This window comes from Somniosus microcephalus, chromosome 13 (assembly GCF_052327205.1).
Source record: "Somniosus microcephalus isolate GS21.2 chromosome 13, FLI_Smic_1.0, whole genome shotgun sequence".
Classification (NCBI taxonomy): Eukaryota; Metazoa; Chordata; class Chondrichthyes; order Squaliformes; family Somniosidae; genus Somniosus; species Somniosus microcephalus.
The window spans coordinates 196,311,260-196,334,784 of NC_140999.1; the positions used below are offsets into that span (position 1 = coordinate 196,311,260).

The 23,525-nt window shown below is 46.1% G+C and overlaps 1 protein-coding gene across 3 annotated transcripts in view; it reads left to right on the forward strand.

Annotated features, from left to right (window-relative positions):
- The window catches only part of rbl1 (retinoblastoma-like 1 (p107)), an 83,870-nt gene that overhangs the window by 33,921 nt on the left and 26,424 nt on the right, over positions 1 to 23,525 (forward strand). For all 3 annotated transcript variants that reach the window (XM_086005939.1, XM_086005938.1, XM_086005941.1), the window contains exons 9-16: positions 459 to 625; positions 2,634 to 2,746; positions 4,857 to 4,960; positions 6,198 to 6,335; positions 9,847 to 10,011; positions 13,171 to 13,303; positions 21,372 to 21,656; positions 21,810 to 22,030. In XM_086005939.1, the coding sequence (XP_085862065.1) occupies positions 459 to 625; positions 2,634 to 2,746; positions 4,857 to 4,960; positions 6,198 to 6,335; positions 9,847 to 10,011; positions 13,171 to 13,303; positions 21,372 to 21,656; positions 21,810 to 22,030 (1,326 nt within the window). The remainder of the gene's footprint in view (positions 1 to 458; positions 626 to 2,633; positions 2,747 to 4,856; positions 4,961 to 6,197; positions 6,336 to 9,846; positions 10,012 to 13,170; positions 13,304 to 21,371; positions 21,657 to 21,809; positions 22,031 to 23,525) is intronic.

The window sequence follows — 23,525 nt, forward strand, 5'->3', positions numbered from 1 at the left end:
CATTTTTGAAATGTAGTCACTGTTGTAGTGTAGGAAACACAGCAGCCAATTTGCGCACAGCAAGATCACACAAACAGCAATGTGATAATAACCAGATAATCTGTTTTAGTGATGTTGGTTGAGGGATAAATATTGGCCAGGACACCGGGGAGAACTCCCCTGCTCGTCTTTGAAATAGTGCCGTGGGATCTTTTACCTCCACCTGAGAGAGCAGACGGAGCCTCGGTCTAACGTCTCATCCAAAAAATGGCACCTCCGACAGTGCAGCACTCCACTGGAGTGTCAGCTTAGATTTTTGTGCTCAAGTTCCTGGAGTGGGACTTGAAGCCATAACCTTCTGACTCAGAGGCGAGGGTGCTACCAACTGAGCCACGGCTGACACAAGGCTGGCATATGTCTTTTGAGTATTTTAGGTGAGGGAGATTAAATACTGAACTCTGCTCTTAATGTTTTCTCAGACAAAGTCTTTAGCACCTTCAACGCCATTGACCGGAAGACGGTACCTGAAAGAGAAAGAGCCAGCTGTAACACCAGTATCCTCGGCCACGCAGAGCGTCAGTCGTTTACAGACTATGCTATTGGGGCTGAAGAACACTCCCAGTGAGCATCTGCTGCAGATTTTCAAGTAAGCAAAGCAATTTTAACCATGTTAACAGCAGTGGTTTTTTGTGCATTGTGCTACCACACTACAAACAGACGGGATGCATTCTATTTTCCTCCACTCTCCTGATTTTCTGATCTCGACTGTTGGGAGGTGCCAAGTAGAGTCCAGTACTTCCCGACAGATGGAGAGGAAAGAACCCTGAGGAGAGTCATCACCAAGCTGCCCCTAACAGCCAGTTTCAGAGCAGTATTGGCAGAGGCAAAGGAAGCAGATTGTCTGCTTGTGGCTGCACCTGGTATATGGTCTGGGGAGAAAAATGGGAGACAGGAGAACATTTTTTTTAAATGATTTGTTCTTAGGATGTGGGCAGGCAGCATCTATTGCCCATCCCTAGTTCCCCTGCGGCATTGAGATTCAACCACATGGATGAGATTTGGTTATTGCTGTTTCTACAGTGCACTTTGTACCTCACTGGGCCTGGTTTATTCATTGGGTGGGGATATTTAAAACAATGTGATTACTACAGTAATGATTAAAAACAGTGACGAAGAAATACTTGCATTTATATGGTGCATTATCACATCAGAAAATCTCAATGCACTTCACACAATGAGCTGCCTTTGAAGTGCAATGACTGTAGTTATGTGGGCAAATACCACAGCTATTCTGCTGAAGCCATGTTCCACAAACAGCAGTCTGTTTTTGGTTGAGAGAGGAATGTTTGTGATGTCACTGGGAGAACTCCCTGCTATTCTTTGAATAGTGCCATGCGATCTTTAACATTCACCTGAACGGGCAGATTGGGTCTAAGTTGAAAACGGAAAGCAATGAAGGTGAACAAGGGAAAAGAGACAAACGGAAATCTCGTCGGAGAGAAGAGCAGAACTTTTTCAGACCTACAGGATTCACCCTGGGCATCATCAAAATTGATTATTGTTTTATTTGTGCCAGTGCCACACAGTTACAGACTATTTAAGCTTATAAAAAGAGTTCTTTCTTTTTGCAAATGTTTTTAAGGTGAGAGAGGGTACTGCTGGGAATGGAACAGTTCCCCATTTAGGCACTTGTGTCTAGGTTTTGTGGCTCCACACCTTCTCTCCACACTGAATCTCTTGGCAGATCTGGAGATGGGAAGCAACTTGTGGACGTCCTTTGCTGTGTCCCCGCTGTCCCACCATTTACTCCGGGAATTCTGCATCCGGGGGCTGCACCCAGTGTTCAGAGATCGGAGCAAAACTTTTAGAAAATGTTTCTTTTCATAAATGGGATGGTGTACAGGCCCAGGGACCTGCCGCAGCAACTTTCCACCCCCATACTGCCACAACTCTCTATCAGGGGCCAAGGAACCCGTCTACCATATGTAAGTGATCCAGGGGTTGGAAACACAATCGGGATCAGTGAGGCATGTCTGGCTCAGGCAGAAGTCCCACCCTGCCAGAGGTGCACCCGAATTGGGGAGGGGAGCAAAAGCCTAGGCCTTGGAGTTAGCATCAAGTGCTGTGAGGTCAGGTACATAACCAGTTAAATCCAGTGTAAAACTCCTATTCTGCTTCAACAATGTGCTACAGCCTCAGATGAGGTTCGGACCATCCATTGCACCAGTGAGACATTTTTTGATTACTTACTCCAGCCATCTTGTGGCTTCTCTGCGTGAGATTACAAGTTAATGCCAAATTGGGGTCCGTTTTGTGCATTGGGCCCATGGCCACTAGTAACTGGATTGACACTGCCCAAACTTATTTTTTGTACTACCCATACAGACAGAAGAGGCTTCCAGAGTTGAAAACCCATTGGCTAACCCACCACGCCATCCCATGTATATTTTTACAGCCACTAAATATGGGGTGGAGCTTGTGAACAAAACCAGTGCAATGTCTGACTTTCTTGTGAAAAAGCGGTTGGATTTTACGATGTATAGTAAAATGTGAATAAACACGTATCTGGTACAACGTAACATTTCTTGGTTTAATTGCAAATTCTCCTGTAATTCACATTTATGCGATTGTAAAGCTTTGTTCACTTATTTCAGCTCCTGCTCGCGGAATCCGACTGAAACTGTAACGGCTCGAGTGAAAGAGATGGGCGAGACCTTCTGCCAGCACTACACCCAATCTACGGAAAATCAGGCTGGTTCTCATATAGGTGAGAAACTCAGCGAGGCTGGTAGCTTTTATATTCCTCTTTGACTGAAGGTGGAATACACTCCCTCCCCTTTGCCATGATTGGGTATCATTGTGCTACACACTATCTATGGGTGAGCTTCCAAACCACTGTCAATGCTGCTTGGAAACCAGCTAGTGGGAGGTACACATTGATGCGCTATCAACAATACCAAAGACTACGAAATGGACTTATATGAAGTAGGCTTTTATTGACTAAGAACTAGAGCATGCCTCTGCTAGTGAATCCATCCTAAGAGCTCCCGGGGGAAGGGTGGTGAGTCACCTTTATACCCGGGCTTAGGGGTGGAGCCAGGGGCTGAGACATGCCTGGACTTGTACAGGGTTAACAGTGGTTTACCACACAGGCATGTACAGGTTAACAGTGGTTTACCACACACATACACAGTCACCGCCCCTGCCCCTGAAACGCCAGCAGGATTAATGTCAGGAATTAGACCTGAAAAAGACCTTGAGCATACACCTGTACCCTAACAATATTTCCATTATCTAGTAAATGTTGTCTGCCACAGTAATATTCACTAAAGTGGCAGCAATGTCCAGCGCCTGCATCAATACTATATACTTTTTAGCCTCGTGGGTGTATATATAGATGAATTGAGTGCTGTGTGACCCTAAACAAACTTTCCCTTAACCTAGACATGTAAACTTTGGTGACCAAAAAACATTTTTTTTAAAAGATCATTTAAATTCTATTTATACTGTATCATGTTATAAGGACTACCAGCACCTGCTCTAATCCTATTAACCATATGCAATTCCAGAGAGTTAACATCTGCATAAAATATATCTTCCTGATTTGTAAAATTGCTAGGATTCATTGGCCTGGGTTTTCTGCTCACCAACCTGCGAATTTCCTGCCCTGTTGTCAGGCACTTCGTTAATGTACTCGAGGGCTGCAGGTGTGTGTAAAACCGAAGCTCAGTTTGAATCACTGGCTTCAGGACATGAGGGGCAAAAAATTGAGGGAAGATGAATTCAAGTAATTTTAAAAAGCTGGTGCTGTGCCACTTTCTATTGAGACCCCTCACTTAAGGGACATCCATAGTCGTCATTTTTATGAAGAAGCCTCTTCCGTACAAATGTTGCTGTCTCCTGTCATCACTGCAAGTATATACTGAAGAAAGATGTTCCCAGCATTTTCTGTTTTCATTTCAGATTTCCAGCATCTTCAGTATTTTGCTGTTTGTGCTATACCCAATCTGGGTTAGTGCTTAATACAGATGCTGGGTCCCAGAAATGGAAATCGTTCTAATCCCCAGGACTAACATAACACCCCTCATCTTAATAAGCTTAAATACTAACAAAATTAAATTTACAAAAGAATCACAGAGCAGGGAGTTCCCTTGTTGACTTGGACAAAATTCCACCCAGATTCAGAAGCACAAATTAACTCGGCACTCATCCCATTGCAGTTTATGGCATGTAGCTGCATTCAACCATATGAAAACATTGGACAGGAGAAGACGGCTGGTCCATCTAACCTGTCCCATACAGTTGTGATGCCTTATGTATCACGTCAAGAGGCTGCTTATCCCCAGATGCCATGGGAGAGGTGGAAAACCAGATTAAAAACCCATGGCCGATGTGGGGGGGGGAGGGGGGATCTAGAAAATTTCGATCTCACTTGTTGATCGAAACTAGTCCAGGAGACCACATAACTTAGATTATTCGATACCGACCTCTTGTGTGATGTGATATCCGCCCCAGCCAGAAACTGCCCCCCGCGCTCTCGAAGGGACACAGTGAATCAGCAGTCACCATTCCAGAATAATTTAATTGTATGAAGTGCTTTGAGGTGTTTGAATGTGAAATGGTGCCATATAATGCAAGTCGTTTTCTTAAAGTACCTTCTACCCTCCTACTGAATAATTGTAATCTGTATGGATAGCTCCTCACATATAAATATTTTACTCATTATTGTTTAGCTAATGATTTAATAAATGTTTCCTTTATAAATGTTGCTCCTGTAATGTTCTGATAGGCCACAATGAAAATGTTGTGGCTATATCTTCACTAAAACTGAATGAATTTATGGAAATCCCCTTTTGTGTTGGGATTGTTTGAAACAGATTTTGCCATCAAACGACTACGGCTCGCTGAAATCTTATATTGCAAAATCCTGGAGACAGTGATGGTGCAGGAATGTCGTCGAAACCCTGGGAAAGACATGACTGTGAGTAGCCGGCGCAGTTTTGCATGTCGTAGACTTGTCGCTATTCTGTATCTCAGTACATTGTGTAGACTGTTGCAGGGGTCAGTGCTGGGTCCCCAACTCTTTACAATCTATTTTAACGATTTGGAGGAGGGGACCGAGTGTAACATATCAAAGCTTGCAGATGATACTAAGATGGGAGGGAAAGTAGTGAGTGAGGAGGACATAAAAAACCTGTAAGGGGACATAGACATTTGGCAGATGGAATACAATACTGGAAAGTGTGAGGTTATGCACTTTGGCAGGAAAAATCATAGAGCAAGTTATTATCTTAATGGCAAGAAACTGGAAAGTACTGAAGTACAAAGGGACCTGGGGGTCCTGGTGCACGAAACTCAAAAGGTTAGTATGCAGGTGCAGCAAGTGATTAAGAAGGCCAATGGAATGTTGGCTTTCATTGCTAGGGGGATAGAATATAAAAATAGGGAGGTATTGCTTCAGTTGTACAAGGTATTGGTGAGACCGCACCTGGAATACTGCGTACAGTTTTGGTGTCCATACTTAAGAAAGAACATACTTGCTCTCGAGTCAGTACAAAGAAGGTTCACTCGGTTAATCCCGGGGATGAGGGGATGGACATATGAGGAGAGGTTGAGTAGATTGAGACTCTACTCATTGGAGTTCAGAAGAATGAGAGGCGATCTTATTGAAACATATAAGATTGTGAAGGGGTTGGATCGGGTGGATGCGGGGAAGATGTTCCCGATGATGGGTGAAACTAGAACTAGGGGGCATAGTCTTAGAATAAGGGGCTGCTCTTTCAAAACTGAGATGAGGAGGAACTACTTCACTCAGAGGGTGGTAGGTCCATGGAATATGCTGCCCCAAAAAGCTGTAGAAGCTACATCATTACATAAATTTAAAACAGAAATAGACAGTTTCCTGGAAGTAAAGGGAATTAAGGGTTACAGGGAGCGGGCAGGAATTTGGACATGAGTCTAGGTTCGGATCGGTCATGGCCCTGTGGGTAGCGGAGCGGGCCCAGGGGCCGTGTAGCCTGATCCTGCTCCTATTTCGTGTGTCTAATTCTGTTAGATTCAGGAGATGGTTCTGTGATAGTGGATTGGCGGTTAGGATCAGATCAGCCATGATCTTATTGAATGGTGGAGCAGGCTCGAGGGGCCGATTGGCCTACTCCTGCTCCTATTTCTTATGTTCTTATGTTATGTTCTAGTTCAAGTGCATTTTAATTCTCTAGGTGTTACTGGAACAAGATATTTTCCATCGGTCCCTGATGGCCTGCTGCCTGGAGATAGTCCTCTCCTCCTATAGTTCCCAGCGCACCTTCCCGTGGATTATCGACATCCTGGCTCTTAGCCCCTTTTACTTCTACAAGGTAAGTCAAGAATTTATGATCCCAAGATAGATATTGATGTGGAAGCTCATTTAGGCAATTTCAGCTCTTAAAAGCTCCAGGGCTTTTACCTCCACTACTTTACCAGGGTCCATTCTATATGTTGATCCGTATTTGTATGAAGAACTACTTTTGGACATCAGTCCTAATCTTACCCTGTCCCCTTTCAAATGTCACTGTTACCATGACAAAGTTGGTCGAGGGGCATGCTCCTAGTCCTGTGTCACTCTGTAACTGGACCATAGTTTGGTAATTTGGCTTTATTTCACTGTTTAATTTTTAATTCCAATCCCCCCCCGCCACACACACACCTGGGCTGTTTATTATTTCCCTCATGGACCACCAGTGAACCAAGAGGTGATATTGTGATGGATGAATTTGAGCGCTGTGGAAGCCTCAGAGTCCAACTTGCTACCACATTCGTGATGAAGTTGCATAACTACTAGCAAGAATGTCTTGTGTCTTTGCAAGCCATCTACTGACCTCTTATATTTGATAGAGTAATGGTATTCCATTCAGGGTAAGGCAGAATCGACCTGAAATAATTCAGTGTCCCAAATACACCAGCCAAAGCAAACCTGTATTCTGTGAGCTGGTATGTCAGTGCCTGCCTCACAACCAATGTTCCCTCTAATTTTTTTTCTGTGCGTGGTCCCTTGAACAGGCTGCGCGGCCTATTCAAATTGCCGCGCATGCAGGGTTCCTTCCATTTAAAAGCTGGTAAGTGGCCTGCAAGGGACCTCCAGACAGCTGCACGGCCGCACAGCTTTGTGGGAACGTTGCTCACAACATCAAAATGTCAGCAGCAGCAAAAGTAAATCTATCTATTTATATTCTGTATATAATGTATTAAAAGTCTTTTGCATGCACACATTTCCTGTTAGCCTAATTACTGTCATGTTAATTGCCTATTTATTTCAATGGTACTGCTTTACTCCTAACTGAACCTCCCAGGGTGACCATAAGAAATAAAAACGACTGGTGCAGGAGGGCTGCTCTACTAAAGCCAGACTTAAAGATGTGGGCCTAAAAATCCAGTTGCTTTGCGCCTCCCGTTAGCACCTGGGTGCGGCGCCACCCACGAAATTCAGCGGCAGGTTAGCGGCGGCGGTAACTGTTAGCTATGTCCAACGGGGTCATTGGGGCCTACCTGCGGCCAGGGCGGCGCAAATCAAAGGGGAGGTGCCGGGCGGCCATTTTTGTTGCTGGCCGCCTGCCAGCACCTGCCATCCCCGGCCTCCTGACTCTCTCTCCACCCCCACCCCCCCCAGCGGGGTGCCGGGCTCTTTTGCCGGCACTCCGATCCCTGGTGGCCCAGCTGGGCCCCAGGTCACGCTGCACTAGGCTCCTGCCCTTTAAGAAGGGGAGGAAGGCCTGCAGTACCGCGGCGCAACGTGTCGCAGAGCATTACGCTGCGGCACATAGCGCCGCGATATACACTCGCAGCGCCCCAAGAGGGAGGCGGGGCGCTTCCAGTAGCACCCAACTTCCTTCTTGGGGCTCTACCACTGAATTTCGGCCGCGGGGGCACTAAAAGTAGTGCCCTGGCGAAGTTAGCGCCCCAAAGGGGGCGCGACTCAATTTTCCCCCATGGTTGCGGGGGGAAGGGGGGGTGGGTATGATTTTAATCCTACCCGTGCAGGAAAGCATTTAAAATACCGAGTTACTTTCCTGCCCTGGAGCCGCCAGGGTCCCCAATCCGCGATTTTAACCTGCTCGCCTGGACAAGGAAACGCAGCCAAAGCCGGCGAGGTCCTCTACTTATGCATGTCGGGTCCCGATTAGGTCATCATGACCCAACGGCAATTTTAACACTGGCCTGAGCGGGGAAGCTGCTGTGCTATCCCGCCCAGTCCAGCCCAGGAGAGAAAAACATTCTGTTATGGAGCAGGACCTCACCTGACCTCACAACCTGCCCGTCTGGAGTTAAAATCGGGTCTTTGGTTTGAAACATAGTGGAAGAAGTTTTGCTCTGCAACTGGCCCATGCTTAATATTGACACTGGGAATCAAATGTGGGAAAGTGCTCCTCTCACCTTAACCTCAAAATTCTCTACCCCAGAGGGCTGTGGATGCTCAGTTATTGACTACATTCAAGACTGAGATCGATAGATTTTTGGACTCATGGGGAATCAAGGGAAATGGGGATAGGGCAGGAAAGTGGAGTTGAGGTAGAAGATCAGCCGTGAACTTATTGAATGTCGGAGTAGGCTCAAGGGTCTGTTTGACCTACTCCTGCTCCTATTTCGTATGTTCTTAAAAAGAATTGCCATAAAAAGCCCATTATATTTGTTGGCGTCTTGCATCTGCGCATACTCGGAGGTCGAACTCCAAACCATCGTCAACACCTTCACCGAAGTATATGAGAGTATGGGCCTTACACTAAACATCCGTAAGACAAAGGTCCTCTACCAACCTGCCCCCGCCACACAGTACTGCCCACCGATTATCAAAATCCACGACAAGGCCTTGGACAACGTGGACCACTTTCCATACCTCGGGTGCCTACTGTCAACAAGGGCAGACGTCGATGACGAAGTCCAACACCGCCTTCAGTGTACCAGTGCAGCCTTCGGTCGCCTGAAGAAGAGAGTGTTTGAAGACCAGGACCTCAAACCCAGCACCAAGCTCATGGTCTACAGAGCAGTAGTGATACCCACCCTGCTGTATGCCTCAGAGACATGGACCATGTACAGCAGGCACCTCAAAGCACTGAAGAGGTGCCACCAACGCTGCCTCCGCAAGATCCTGCAAATCCATTGGCAGGATAGGCGCACCAACGTCCGTGTTCTCGCTCAGGCCAACATCCCCAGCATCGAAGCTTTGACCATGCTCAATCAGCTCCGATGGCCGGGTCACACTGTCCGCATGCCCGATACGAGACTCCCAAAATAAGCGCTCTACTCGGAGCTCCGACACAGCAAGAGAGTCCCAGGTGGGCAGAGGAAACGCTTCAAGGACACCCTCAAAGCCTCCTTGAAAAAGTGCAACATCCCCACCGACACCTGGTAATCCCTGGCCCCAAGACCACACAAAGTGGAGGAGAAGCATCCGGGAAGGCGCCGAACACCTCGAGTCTCTTCGCTGGGAGCAAGCGGAAGCCAAGCGCAAACAGCGGAAGGAGCGCACGTCAACCCAAGCACCCCACCCACCCGCCCCTTCAACCACCGTCTGCCCCACCTGTGACAGAGACTGTAGGTCCCGCATTGGACTCATCAGTCACCTGCGAACTCATTTTTAGTGTGAAAGCAAGTCATCCGAGGGACGGCCTAAGAAGAAGATTATATGTGTAGGTGATTCATTGTGCAATCAAATTTAAACCAACAATGTCTAATGAAGCAGTTCGTTCAGTTTGACTGAATAGAATGTTCTATCCATTCCACCATGATGGGACAACTTAATTTAGGCGGTTACCTGGAATGAAGATTAATATTTAATATGATTGGAGTTGATGTCAGTGACACTAACATCATTGGTAATAACCCCTCCTTTAGGTGATAGAAGTGTTGATTAGAGCAGAGGAGGGTCTTTCCCGTGATATGGTGAAACACCTCAACAATATTGAAGAGCAGATTTTAGAGAGTCGAGCTTGGAGCCACGACTCGACTCTTTGGAAGGCTTTGCTTGGAGCAGACGATAAGGTTCCAACGTGTGAAGAGGTGAGTGCAAATATATTATACATTTCTTTTGAGTAACGTATTGTATATTTGTCGGGTTATAACTATCACATTGTGACACAGGACTAAAGTTCTGTGTTAAATTTCTGGAGTACAGGCTGTTTGACCAAGTGATCAGCCAGTTTTACATGTCCATACTCCTGGCTTATTAATGTGGCCACTCCACCGTGTAAAATGTTTCCATTATCATGAGAACTAAAAAGTAAGAAAAGGTCCCTTTCTTGCATGACGTAGCCTGGTCATTTTTCATCATATTGCTTCGCTACCCCGATCACATTTCTTCTGAAAGCTTAGCTGACTCAATGTTTACTCATTCTCCGCTTCTTTACTGTTTCCTTATATTCATTACACATCTCCCCATAACCCTTGGATCAAACACCATTACCCCGATCGACCCTCCTCTTCTTTTGGTTCCATGATTCCACTTAACTTTCTTAATCAACTTCCGTCTGTACTTTGGTCGGTACTCTGTTCATCCGTTGGCTCCCAGCTCTCCCCCTCCTTTATCGGCTCAGAACTGGGCCACTTGTTTCAGCTGGCTGGTGACTTTCAATCTCCCTTTCACTTGTGTACAGCCAGACTTAATTCCACCATTGCTTCCTGGCCCTCTATTGTTGAAATTATTTCTTTCTTTCGTCTCCATTGTCTCTCTAAGTTCCCCACCTGTTTTGCCTTGTTCCCTCGTGTTTATATAATTCAGGAGTAATGCCGGAGGACTGGAGGGTTGCTAATGCTATGCCACTTTTCAAGAAAGGGGAGAGGGATAAACCAGGAAACTATAGGCCAGTCACCTAGCATACTGTGTACAATTTTGGTCTCCTTACCTAAGGAAGGATATACTTGCCTTAGAGGGGGGTGCAACGAAGGTTCACTAGATTGATGCCTGGGATAAGAGGGCTGTCCTATGAGGAGAGATTGAGTAAAACGGGCCGATATTCTCTGGAGTTTAGAAGAATGAAAGGTGATCTCATTGAAATGCATAACACTCTTCAAGAGCTTGACAGAGTAGATGCTGAGAGGCTGTTTCCCCTGGCTGGAGAGTCTAGATCTAGGGGTCATCGTTTCAGGATAAGGGGTCGGCAATTTAGGACTGAGATGAGGAGGAGAAATTTCTTTACTCAGAGGGCGGTGAATCTTTGGAATTCTCTACCCCAAAGGACTGTGGATGCTCAGCCGTTGAGTATATTCAAGACATAGATCGATCGATTTTTGGGCACTATCAAGGGATATGGGGGTCGGGCGGGAAAGTTGATGCAGAAGTTCAGCCATGATCTTATTGAATAGCGGAGCAGGCTCAATGGACTATATGGCCTACTCCTGCTCCTATTTCTTCTGTTCTTCTGCTCTCCTCTCTTCTCTTCCTCTCACCTGGCTAAGCCTTCCTCTTCTCCGGTTCCACATCTCCCTCAATCCCTCTTCCTATCAATCACTACTCCTCAGGCTAATATCTCTCCTGTTGTGATCCATGCTTGAGTCCTTGCTGAAAGAGCCCACAGCTTCCCTCTGCAGCTTCGACATTCTGTCATGGCAACCGTCACTGGTTCTCCCAAAGCAACAACCCCAACTGCCCCATCTGCCATTCTTGATAACCACCTCATTTTTTGAGCACTAAGGGAATCAAGGGATATGGGGATCGGACGGGAAAGTGGAGTTGAGGTCGAAACTCAGCCATGATCTTTTTGAATGGTGGAGCAGGCTCGAGGGGCCGTATTGCCTACTCCTGCTCCTATTTCTTGTGTTCTTGCATTCTCATCTTTTTGCAGCCTCTCTGCTCCCATTCTCTTCAAGGTCAACTTGTCCATGATACCCACTTCCTGCTCCCTCCATCCTTCCTCATCCTATTTCCCTTCCGAACCTCTGTGCTACCTGATATTGTCACTGGTAAGCTGTCCTCTGGCACCATCGCTCGTCTCTTGAAAACCGCCATCATTACCCCTTCCTCAGAAATTCCATCCTCAACCAATCTGGCTCCAACTACCACTTCATCTCCAAGCCTCCCTTTCCCCTCTAAGGTCCTTAAAGATGTCATCTGTTCCCAACTCCACGACCATCATTCCCATAACTCCCTGTTCGAACCCATCCAGACTGGCTTCTGGCCATCACCCAGCACTAAGCCTTTCCACCATCTACAAGGCACAAGTCAGGAGTGTGATGGAATACTCTCCACTTGCCTGGATGAGTGTAGCTCCAACAACACTCAAGAAGCTCGACACCATCCAGGACAAAGCAGCCGGCTTGATTGGCACCCCATCCACCACCTTAAACATTCACTCCCTCCACCACCGACGTACCGTGGCTGCAGTGTGTACCATCTACAAGATGCACCGCAGCAACTCGCCAAGGCTTCTTCGGCAGCACCTCCCAAACCCGCGACCTCTTCCACCTAGAAGGACAAGGGCAGCAGGCGCATGGGAACACCGCCACCTCCAAGTTCCCCTCCAAGTCACACACCATCCTGACTTAGAAGTATATCGCCGATCCTTCTTCATCGCTGGGTCAAAATCCTGGAACTCCCTCCCTAACAGTACTGTGGGAGTACCTTCACCACACGGACTGCAGCGGTTCAAGAATGCGGCTCACCACCACCTTCTCGAGGGCAACTGGGGATGGGTAATAAATGCCGGCCTTGCCAGCGACGCCCAGATCTCATTAACGAATAAAGAAAAAACTAATACTAAAGCCTGTGGATCTGTGACTGATCCATTATGTCTCCTTTTCCCTCACGAACTGACTGCAGCATTTATATGGCTGATCATGCCATCCTCCTCCAATAACCCTCCTCTGTCATCTAGCTCCACGGAACTGCCCTTGCATGGAACTGTCCAAATGCAACCAGTGCATCTCCAGCAATGGCTTCTCTTCCCTTTCCCACATTGTCACCTCAGGAGTTTCCCGACATTCTACCCGTAGCCCTTTCCTCATATGCTGCCCCTTGTGTCTTTAATATAACTATTATATTGCAAAAGTTTTGATTTTTAAATATTTTTTCCCCAATTGTCTATTCACTGTATTGAATTGAATGTGCTTCCTTGCACATGGAGTTTCGATGTATGTTGCGATTGTAAAATAGGGTGGGAATGCAATATTTTGTTTAACAATTATTGGTTATCAGAGAAGTCCTTAAACTAATTGTGCTTTCAGGTGACCTTTCCTTCCAATTTTGAAACTGGTAATGGAGGTCCCACCCACCTCCCACTGATGCCGATGTCTCCTATAATGCACCCTCGGGTAAAGGAAGTCCGGACAGACATTGCTGGAACCTTCAACAAACGTGGTAAGTTCTCTCCTCAAGCACTATCTCTCTTCCTTTCAAAACTGTCGTCATTCATTCTTGCTCAAGTAAAAAAAAATACTCAACCCATCTGTCATTGCAAACTACCACCCATCTCCAACCACCCTTTCCTGTCCTAAGTCATTGAACATGTTATTGCCTCCCAGATCTGTGCCCATTTCTCTCACAACTCCCTGTTTGAATCCCTCCAATCAGGTATCTACCCCTCTCACAGCACTGAAGCAGCCCTAACCAAAGTGGTGAACACCATTATTTGTGACTGACCTGGTGCGTTGCCTTTTTTCGATTTTCCTACAGCCATCCTCTTCCAGTGCTTCTCCTCCGTTGTTCAGCTCAGTGGGACTGCCTTTGCTTGTTTCCGCTTTTACCCATCCGGGCATGGCCTGAGTATCTCTACCAGTGGCTTCTTTTCCCACCTCTACCTTGTCACCTCACCGAAGAATCTGTCCTTGGCCCCCACCTCTTCCTCAGCTACATGCTTCCTCATGGTGACATCATCCATAGACATGGGGTCAGCTTCCACATGTACACTGATGACACCCAGCGCTACCTCTCCACCACCTCCCTCAACTTAGCCACTGCCTCCATGCTATCAGAGTACTGGTCTGACATCCGGTCTTAAATAAGCACTTGTGTATTCCCCCCTCCCTTTATCCCGTGGCTTTAGGTGCCTGGACACCACCCTCTGCAATTCCCTCCCTAAACTTCTCCGCCTCTCCACTTCATTCTCCTCCTTTAAGACCTTCCTTATAACCCACCTCTTTGACCCAGCTTTCAAAGACCTTCCTTATAACCCACCTCTTTGACCCAGCTTTCAAAGACCTTCCTTATAACCCACCTCTTTGACCCAGCTTTCAAAGACCTTCCTTATAACCCACCTCTTTGACCCAGCTTTCAAAGACCTTCCTTATAACCCACCTCTTTGACCCAGCTTTCAAAGACCTTCCTTATAACCCACCTCTTTGACCCAGCTTTCAAAGACCTTCCTTATAACCCACCTCTTTGACCCAGCTTTCAAAGACCTTCCTTATAACCCACCTCTTTGACCCAGCTTTCAAAGACCTTCCTTATTGTTAAGTCTGTGGGTTGTATTATAAATAATCACAGACTCCACTGTTAACAAAATAAAACACGTCTTTACTATTCAGAGGCTCGGGCGATTCTGCCCTAGTTAACGCATCACAACCCTTATATACTGGTGTGGTCACTATCGGTATTACAGTATACATGAGCCAATAGATAGTGCCACCCTAAAGTAGTGCTCTTAAAGGCAAATGGTTACATTCTATAGTTCCCTTAAAGGTAAACGGTTACATACACAACACTCCTCCCTTCCTAGCTTATTACTTACAGAATCCCGTTAAACATACAATCTTCAACTTTATATAAACAGTTTGCAGATATACTCTCGATGGAGTCAACGTCATATAACAATTTACAGATATACTCTCAATGGAGTCAACGTCATATAACAGTTTACAAACATACTCTCAGTGGAATCAGTTTACAGGTTCAGTCTCTGTGGGAACAGTTCATAAATTCAGTCTCTGGTATTAATTCGTTCCAGACAGCATCCTCCATAGCCTTTTTTTTTTTTTTAACAGCTTGTACTTTCGTCCTGTTGAACCAGCAGTGCGGACTTATACAACCCACTGCTGTCTTGATAATGTCCCTGGATTTTTTTTACAAATTTAGCACCTTTCGTAGTGTTCGGACTGAGGTAGTAGAAGTAATAATATTTTAAACAGTTATTATTTTCTGCTTCTTCTTTTTCTTTTCTGCCTTTTTGAAACTCTCCGAGCTCTTTTCCCGGCTGCCATCTGTAGCGCCACCAACTCTCTATGTTCCTTAGACCTTAAGTGCTTCCTCAGGATTTCAGCACTTTGGGAGTTCCCATCACAATTTGGGCAGACCACATCCTCATAACATTCGGTGTCACTCAACAGGTCAAAACCCTTCTTCAAGCAATCATATTCATCCTGCTCTTCCTCGGATGTCTGCCCTTCCTTCCCTCCTGGCCTCATTTGTGCGTTCAATCCTTTCCCTTCCTTCAGGGATTTCGTTATCAGGCTATTTAATCCTTCTACTGAAGTAGCTGTTTCCCCATTCTCCTGTTCCCCTGGACGTAATTCAGCGTACTCCTCCATTTCATCCATCATTTTCTCCAATGCTTTCATCTTCTCTTCCTCTTGTACTTTGGCTTCCAGTGCTTGGAGAAGTTGCGCCTCGATGCTCTCTAGCTCATGTTCAGGGCCCATTCCCAGTTGAAACTGTTCTTCAAGTCGGTCAACCTCGGTAATTGCCGCCTCATATTTGTCTTGGGCTTCCTTCCATATTTTTATGAGTTCTGCCATGTCTTTCACCTCTACATCCTCATCTATGTATGGAACTTCTACCGATGAGTCTGTCTTGGCCCTGAGCTCCTCAAGAATTTCCTGCAGCCTTTGGACTTCTTGCTCATGTTCAACCTTTAGTTGCTCATACTGTTTTTTCAACTTCTCGCACTCTGCTTGTAAGGAGTCGTAGAGAAGAACTGGAATAAAATCCTGGCTTCCTGAAGATTCCTCTTCATTTGTTTCTTTCGCAATTTCCTGTTGGAGTTCAGCCAAGGCTGCTATGCTATCTGCCTCTCGAAGTCTCACTGCCATCAACTCTTCTTTATTCTTGCAGTCCATCTCAGCCATTTCCCGTTTACTTTCATTTAACTGAGTGAGTAGTCCCTTATTTTGGGCTGAGAGATATTGCACCTTCTCATGTAGACCCTTGCACTCCTTCTCTGCTTGACATAGCTGATTACCGCTGATTTGGTTCTGCGTTTCAAGTTCCAACATCCTTTGCTTAGCTTCTTTCAGTTTCGCCCCTATAAGCTCCTCTTGCAACATGGCCACATTATTCTCATCAGGTAAAGAAGCGTTTCTCTTTTCCATGTCCAAGATTTGTTTCTGCATCTCCTTAAGAGCACCCTGTGATTCAACTTCTCTTAACTTTGCCTGCACTAGCTCCGTCTCTAATTGCAGAACAAAATCCTCAGTGCAGCGTGATTTGCCCTTCTGCTGTATCTCTAGATCATGCAAATATTCTAACCCCTGAACATCATCAGGGAGATGTGATCGGTAATTGGTCACGATGGCTCTATGGTCGCTCTCTGCTTGAGCCAGTAGGTTCTGTTGTCTTTCCAGACTCTCCCATTCGGTGTCATAGAACTTTTTCATTGTTTTCATCTCTTGTACGAGGCGGTAACTTAATTGTTCTAATTGTTGTTGTACTTTGAAATAGCGTTGAGTTCGAGCCCGGTGTTCCTCCGTAATGCATATGTCTGTAGCTTGAACAGACTCAGAATTCTCTGTCTTTATGCACGCCATCGATTTTCCAACCTTAGTCCGTGAGTTAATGTTAACCTTGTTTTTCATACATAAGCTGGACTTATCGTCTTCCGGCTCAGAGTCTGAGCTGCTTGTCTGCACCGAGTCCTCACTCGTCATTGCTTGTCGGTAGTGCCATTCCATGTCTATTTTCTTGATCCACTCCCGTCCTAGAAGTGGTGGTCCTCCCTCAGGTAGTACGTACAAATTCATTCTTGGGTGTACTTTACCCCTATCTCTCACCTTGACTCTTATTTTCCCCATGGGGTATACGCGATGCCCCGTGTATGTCTGTAATACGAACTTGGTATTTCTTAAGGGTATGTGAGAGAATAGTCGGTGGTAGTCCTTTTGGTTGATGACTGATACAGCTGATCCCGTGTCCAGCTCCATTCGTACTTGGACTCCAGCTATTTTTAGTGTGACCCAGATCGTCTGTAGATCAGTTACTTTACCCACATTGTGGATTCTCAGACTATCCAACTCCTGGCTGTTTGGGTCTGAGTCTGAATTTTGTTCGTCTGAACTCTTTTCAGCCACCTGATGCACCTTGTTGTACTTTTCTTGTGGTGGTGGCTTCCTTTGTTTGTTGGTCTTCTTTCTGGACCTGCATACCTTCGCGATGTGACCCAGTTTGCCACATTTCCTGCACTCTTGATTCTTAAACCAGCACTGATTCTGGTCGTGCATTGTCTTTCCACAACGGTAGCATTTGGAAATGCTTGCAGTAATTTGATCCTTCAGCACTGCTACGATCTCTTCGAAGGTCTGGTCCACTGGTTTAACTGGTGCTATTAGATGTTTCAAGAGCCCGTATGTTTTTGCTCCCATCGAATTTAACAAAGTTATTGCCTTGGCGTATATGGCTACGCAATATATTCCTATGCGTTCCCCATACGTGGCCCTGTCTTCTATTTCAGCATTAAAATCATTAATATTTCCTCGCTTAGGCATCTTCTTCTCTTTCCGAGAACAGCACAAGTATTTCTTTACTTATTATTAATTTTCTTCTCTTCTTGAGAACACCACAAGTATTGCTTTACTTATTTCTTGTTTCTGAAAATTCTAATTAATTTTCTTCTCTCTTCTTGAGAACACCACAAGTATTGCTTTACTTATTTCTTGTTTCTGAAAATTCTAATTAATTTTCTTCTCTCTTCTTGAGAACACCACAAGTATTGCTGTACTTATACTTATTTTCCCTCTCTTCTTGAGAACACACCAGCCTTTCTGAAAAATCTTATTACTTTCCTGAAATTCTTAATAATTTCCAAGATGGCGGTTTCCCGCTTCTTCCTTCTTCTTCAGCTGTTTCCCCGCGAAAAATGGCGGCTTTCCCGCGCTTCTCGCTCTCCCCGCCCACTTCGATGGCGGTTTTCCCGCGCTCTCCGCCCACTTCAATGGCGGTTATCACCCGTTCCCCGACGCTGACTTTCAGGCCGAGTGCGGGCCTTATCAGCGGATGCGATCGATGGCCCGGCTGTGCCTCGCACTTGAAAGCAGCCCCCGGCCTCTGGCTCACCCGCTCGCGCGGCTCTTGCTCGCTCCCTCCCGGGCTCTGGCTTACCCGCTCGCGCGTTTCACCGCAGCTCTTATCAGGGATTGCGATCGCCCTGTCTTTGCAGCCAACGCTGCGGCTTACCCACGAGGTTATGGAGGCTTCAGGGTCCTAATGCCTGTCGCTTCCAGCCTGTCGGTTCCAGACTGGTGAGGATTGAAACCTCTCTTCAACGTCCTGTCTTCGGACGAAGCCGCCGTGGAACAACTGCCGCAGGGTTCGAATCCCATCCTCGTCGCCAATGTTAAGTCTGTGGGTTGTATTATAAATAATCACAGACTCCACTGTTAACAAAATAAAACACGTCTTTACTATTCAGAGGCTCGGGCGATTCTGCCCTAGTTAACGCATCACAACCCTTATATACTGGTGTGGTCACTATCGGTATTACAGTATACATGAGCCAATAGATAGTGCCACCCTAAAGTAGTGCTCTTAAAGGCGAAGGGTTACATTCTATAGTTCCCTTAAAGGTAAACGGTTACATACACAACACTAACCCACCTCTTTGACCCAGCTTTCATTCACTCCTCCTAACATCTCCTTTTTTGCATCAACCTCTTTTTATTTCCCTTACACCACTGTGAAGCACCTTGGGATGTTTCTGTATGTTAAATGTGCAGTATAAATGCCAGTTGTTGTTGGCATTGTAGGTTCAAATGCTTAATCAACATATTTTGTGAATGTGTTTAATGGAGCTTAACCAGATTCCATCCGCCTTGTGATTGCATGTTGTAGTCAGGTGGCTGCTGTGGTTAATGTCACAATCAGCCTCTTGACCCACAATGATTACCTTTGCATCTGCTTCTAATTTATTGATCTAATTTCAAATTTCAGAATTTAAAAAGATGCTTTGTTAGAGGTTCAGCATTGTATTGCACAGGCTGGAAAAGTTTAAACTTCTTTAGCTAAAAAAAATTGCACAAATATTTAACCAAACCTTTTCAGTTCAGAACAGGTACTCGGTGTTTAAAGAATTTATACCCAGTGCGTTGAATATCTAACCGTGTGGTGCAGGTTGTCTTTAGCTATGTTGAGACGTTTTACATTTCAGCACCAGTTTCAGGAAAGCGGCACTGTTCCTGCCTCCCAGCAGCACCCTACCTTTTTTTTAGTTCATTCACGGGTGTGGGCGTCACTGGCACCCGTAATCACCCTCTCATGGTAGTGGTGAGCCGCCTTAAACAACTGAGTGGCTGGCTAGGCCATTTCAGAGGGCAGTTCAGAGTCAACCACATTGCTGCAGGCCTGGAGTCACATATAGGCCAGATTTCCTTCCCTAAAGGACATTAGTGAACCAGATGGGTTTTTACGACAATCCAGGAGTTTCATGGTCACCATGATACCAGTTTTTTTTTAAATTCCAGATTCATTTAACTGAATTTAAATTCCCCAGCTGTCGTGGTAGGATTTGAACTCATGTCTCAGGCTCATTAGTCCAGGCTGGATTACTCATCCAGTGACATAACCACCATACTACCGGTCCCCTCACGTACACATAGTCATAACGGCACAGAAGGAGGCCATGTGGCCCATCGAGTCCGTGCCGGCTCTCTGTGGAGCAATCCAGTCAGTCCCATTCCCCTGCTCTATCCCCGTAGCCCTGCAAGTTTATTTCCCTCAAGTGCCTATCCAGTCTCCCTTTGAAAACATTGAGCGTCTCCGCTTCCACCACTTCCGTCGGCAGCGAGTTCCAGGTCCTCACCACTTGCTGCGTAAAAAAGTTTTTCCTCACATCCCCCCCGTATCTCTTGCCCAAAACCTTAAATCTGTGTCCCCTAATCCTTGTACCATCAAATAATGGGAACAGCCTTTCCACGTCTAGCCTATCCAAACCTGTCATAATCTTGTACACCTCTATCAAATCACCCCTCAACCTCCTTTGTTCTAATGAAAACAAATCCAGCTTCTCCAACCTGACCTTGTAGCTAAGATCCCCCATCCTGGAACCATTCTGGTAAATCTCCTCTGCACCCTCTCAAGGGCCTTCACATCCTTCCTAAAGTGTGGTGACCAGAACTGGACGCAATACTCCAGTTGTGGCCTAACCAGCGCTTTATAAAGGTTCAGCATAACTTCTCTACTTTTGTACTCAATACCTCTATTTATGAAGCCCAAGATCCCATATGCTTTGTTAACCACTCTCTCAATATGTCCTGCCACCTTCAGGGACCTATGCACATTAACTCCCAGGTCCCTCTGTCCCTGCACACTCTTTAAAACTGTGCCATTAAGTGTATATTGTTTCTCCCTGTTCCTTCTGCCAAAATGCATCACCTCACACTTCTCTGTATTAAATTCCATCTGCCACTTGTCTGCCCATTCTGCGAGCCTTTCTATGTCCTGTTGCAGTCGATTGGTATCATCATCACTGTTTGCCACACCCCCAAGTTTAGTGTTGATGGCAAATTTAGAAATTCTACTCTGTATTCCAATATCCAGGTCATTTATTTATATATTTAAAAAAAGCAGTGTCCCCAGCACTGGCTCTTGGGGAACACCACTGTCTACCATCCTCCAGTCTGAAAAACAGCCATTTACCACAGCTCGCTGTTTTCTGTCCTTAAGCCAATTCCTTATCCAAGCTGCCACAGACCCACCTATTCCATGAGCCTCAATTTTGTTAACCAGCCTTCTATGTGGTACTTTGTCAAACGCCTTCCAAATATCCATGTAGACAACATCCATTGCATTCCCTTCATCAATCCTCTCTGTTACTTCATCAAAAAATTCAATTCGATTAGTCAAACACGATCTGCCTTTTACAAATCCGTGTTGGCTCTCCTTGCTTAAACCTCTGTGCCCGTTAATTTATCCTTGATTATTGTTTCTAAAACTTTACCCAGCACTGATGTTAATCATCTACCAGGAGCTGTTGAATCTGGCTGCAGTTCCCAAAACTCCAGGAAAGATGTTGGTGAGTTGGATTTCTGGGTGCAGAGAATGCCGAGGGAACCACGCATTAGTTTTTGGCTGTTGTTTTTAAATGCAAGAGCATCACGAGAAAGCGTAACAACAGCAAATAGCCACAGCCAGAACTGATGTCTCACAGGTGACCTAGGCAATGACTAGAAGGACATTATTGGTTTGCTGATTGTTGCTTATTGTTTGCCAATTCACTTTTCTCCAGATTTTCCTCCTCCGGCATCACCGCTGTCTGTCCATGATCGGTTCACCTCTCCCTCTGCGGGGAGTGCTAAAAGGAGACTCTTCGGCGATGACAATTTAATGGACACTCACGTGAATATCGCACAGAACAAGATCAATGTCACCCAGGCAACTGGGCTGAGGATTATTCAGACACAAAGTATAGCCAATGAAAATGTTACCCTCTCACCTGGGCAGACTGTTGTAACCATGGCAACAGCCACTGTAACAGCAACCAACGGTCAGATGCTAACTATACCTGTGCAAGGTTAGTTTGTCTGTGTGTCTGCATTACTTCTGCTTGAAGGGTAGTTTTGAATGCAGTGTCATGCGCTTGGGCACAACATTTCAAGTGATTCGGTTTATAATGGAAGTTTCCTCAGTGGAGAAAGTGGGATTTTGTTTGCTGTTTATTTTTCAGGTATTACTAATGAGACTGGAGGAATCACCTTCATTCCAGTTCAGATGAATGTATCCCAGCAAGCACAGGTTGTAGAAGAAACCGTTCAAGTGCCCCTCTCTGCCCAGGCTTTAATCAACTCTTCACCCAAACGAATGGGAATTGCCGCAGTGCAGGAGCCTCAGGTAGCAGCAATCAGTAAGCCAAAGAAGACTGGCTCACTGGCATTATTCTTCAGAAAGGTGAGTTTCCAAATGCTCAATTCTAACACTTTACTGTACTGCTGCAAATTCAAATTAGACGAGATTCTAGATTACCGGGCCGATCTTCCTGACCCCCAGTGTTGGATAGGAACAGGAGTCCAGGCCCCAGTGCTCCTGAATTTCTGGTCCTGAGCCATTATCAGTGTCTCGGTGCACCTGTACCACAGGCCTGCAACAGCAGAGCTCTGTACCGGCAAACGTGGAAGGAAAGTCAAGTGCAGCTGAAAGCCCCAAGGCCCAAAGATCTGCTGCGTGAGTTTTGTACATACCTTTGAGGTCTTCAGCTTACTGCTGGCCTTCGCGCCGCCCCCCCCCCCCCCCCCCCAGACCGGAGGTTACACTGTACAAACCATTGTTACACTGTACAAACACTACTTTGAAGCACCTTGGGATGTTTTATTGCGTTAAAGACAATAAATGCAAGATGTTGTTGATCCAAGGGTTCCCGGAGCACGCTCCCTGCAGCTTATTTGGGTGCTCCAGTGTCTGGGTACCCCATGGCCATAAAGGACGCAGGAGGCCGGGAACGCAGTCATTATCATGTCAGTAATGACCTATGTCTGTTGCAGGCACAGGTCCACCTCCGCCCCTCCAGGAAAACCTGGGCCAGCATAAAGGAGGTGGAGACTTGGTGTAACATGGCTCTTAATTCCTCCTAACCTCTCTCCTCACTCTCTTAGTGATATTAATTGATGACCTGTCGTCACTGACACCCCAAACAAAGCAAACCGTCTTTCTCTGTTCATCCCATCAAATCTCTTCAGTGTTTTAAAAACCTCTATTAAATCTCCTCTTATCCTCTCTGCTCCAATGGAAATAGTCCCAGTATCTCAAGTCTCTCCTCATGCAGTTTCCCATCGCTGGCATCATCCAGGTGAATCTACGCTACGCACTTTCTATAGCTTTAATGTCCTTTCCATAATGGAACACCCAAAACTGCACACAGGACCCTAACTCTTACCTAACAGAATATTATGGCTTTATCTGCCTGCACTGGCACTTTCAGGCAATTAGATATTTGAATCCCGAGTTCAAATCCCGGTTCAAATCCGGCCTCGGGTGACTGTGTGTGTGGAGTTTGCACATTCTCCCCGTGTTTGCGTGGGTTTCCTCCGGGTGCTCCGGTTTCCTCCCACAGTCCAAAGATGTGCGGGTTAGGTTGATTGGCCATGATAAAAAAAATTGGCCCTTAGTGTTAGGGGGGATTAAATACGTGGGGTTACGGGGATAGGGCTTGTGTGGGATGGCTGTCGGTGTAGGGACCGGGTGCTAGGGTTTGGATGATCAGCCATGATCTCGTTGAATGGCGGAGCAGGCTCGAAGGGCCGAATGGCCTACTCCTGCTCCTATCTTCTATGTTTCTCTGTTCATTCACACCCTTCGGCACCTTTTCATTTAGTATGTATTCCCATTCCTTTCTTTTCCCTTTGAACATCAAGTACCTCACACTGAGCCACATTAAATTGTATCTGCC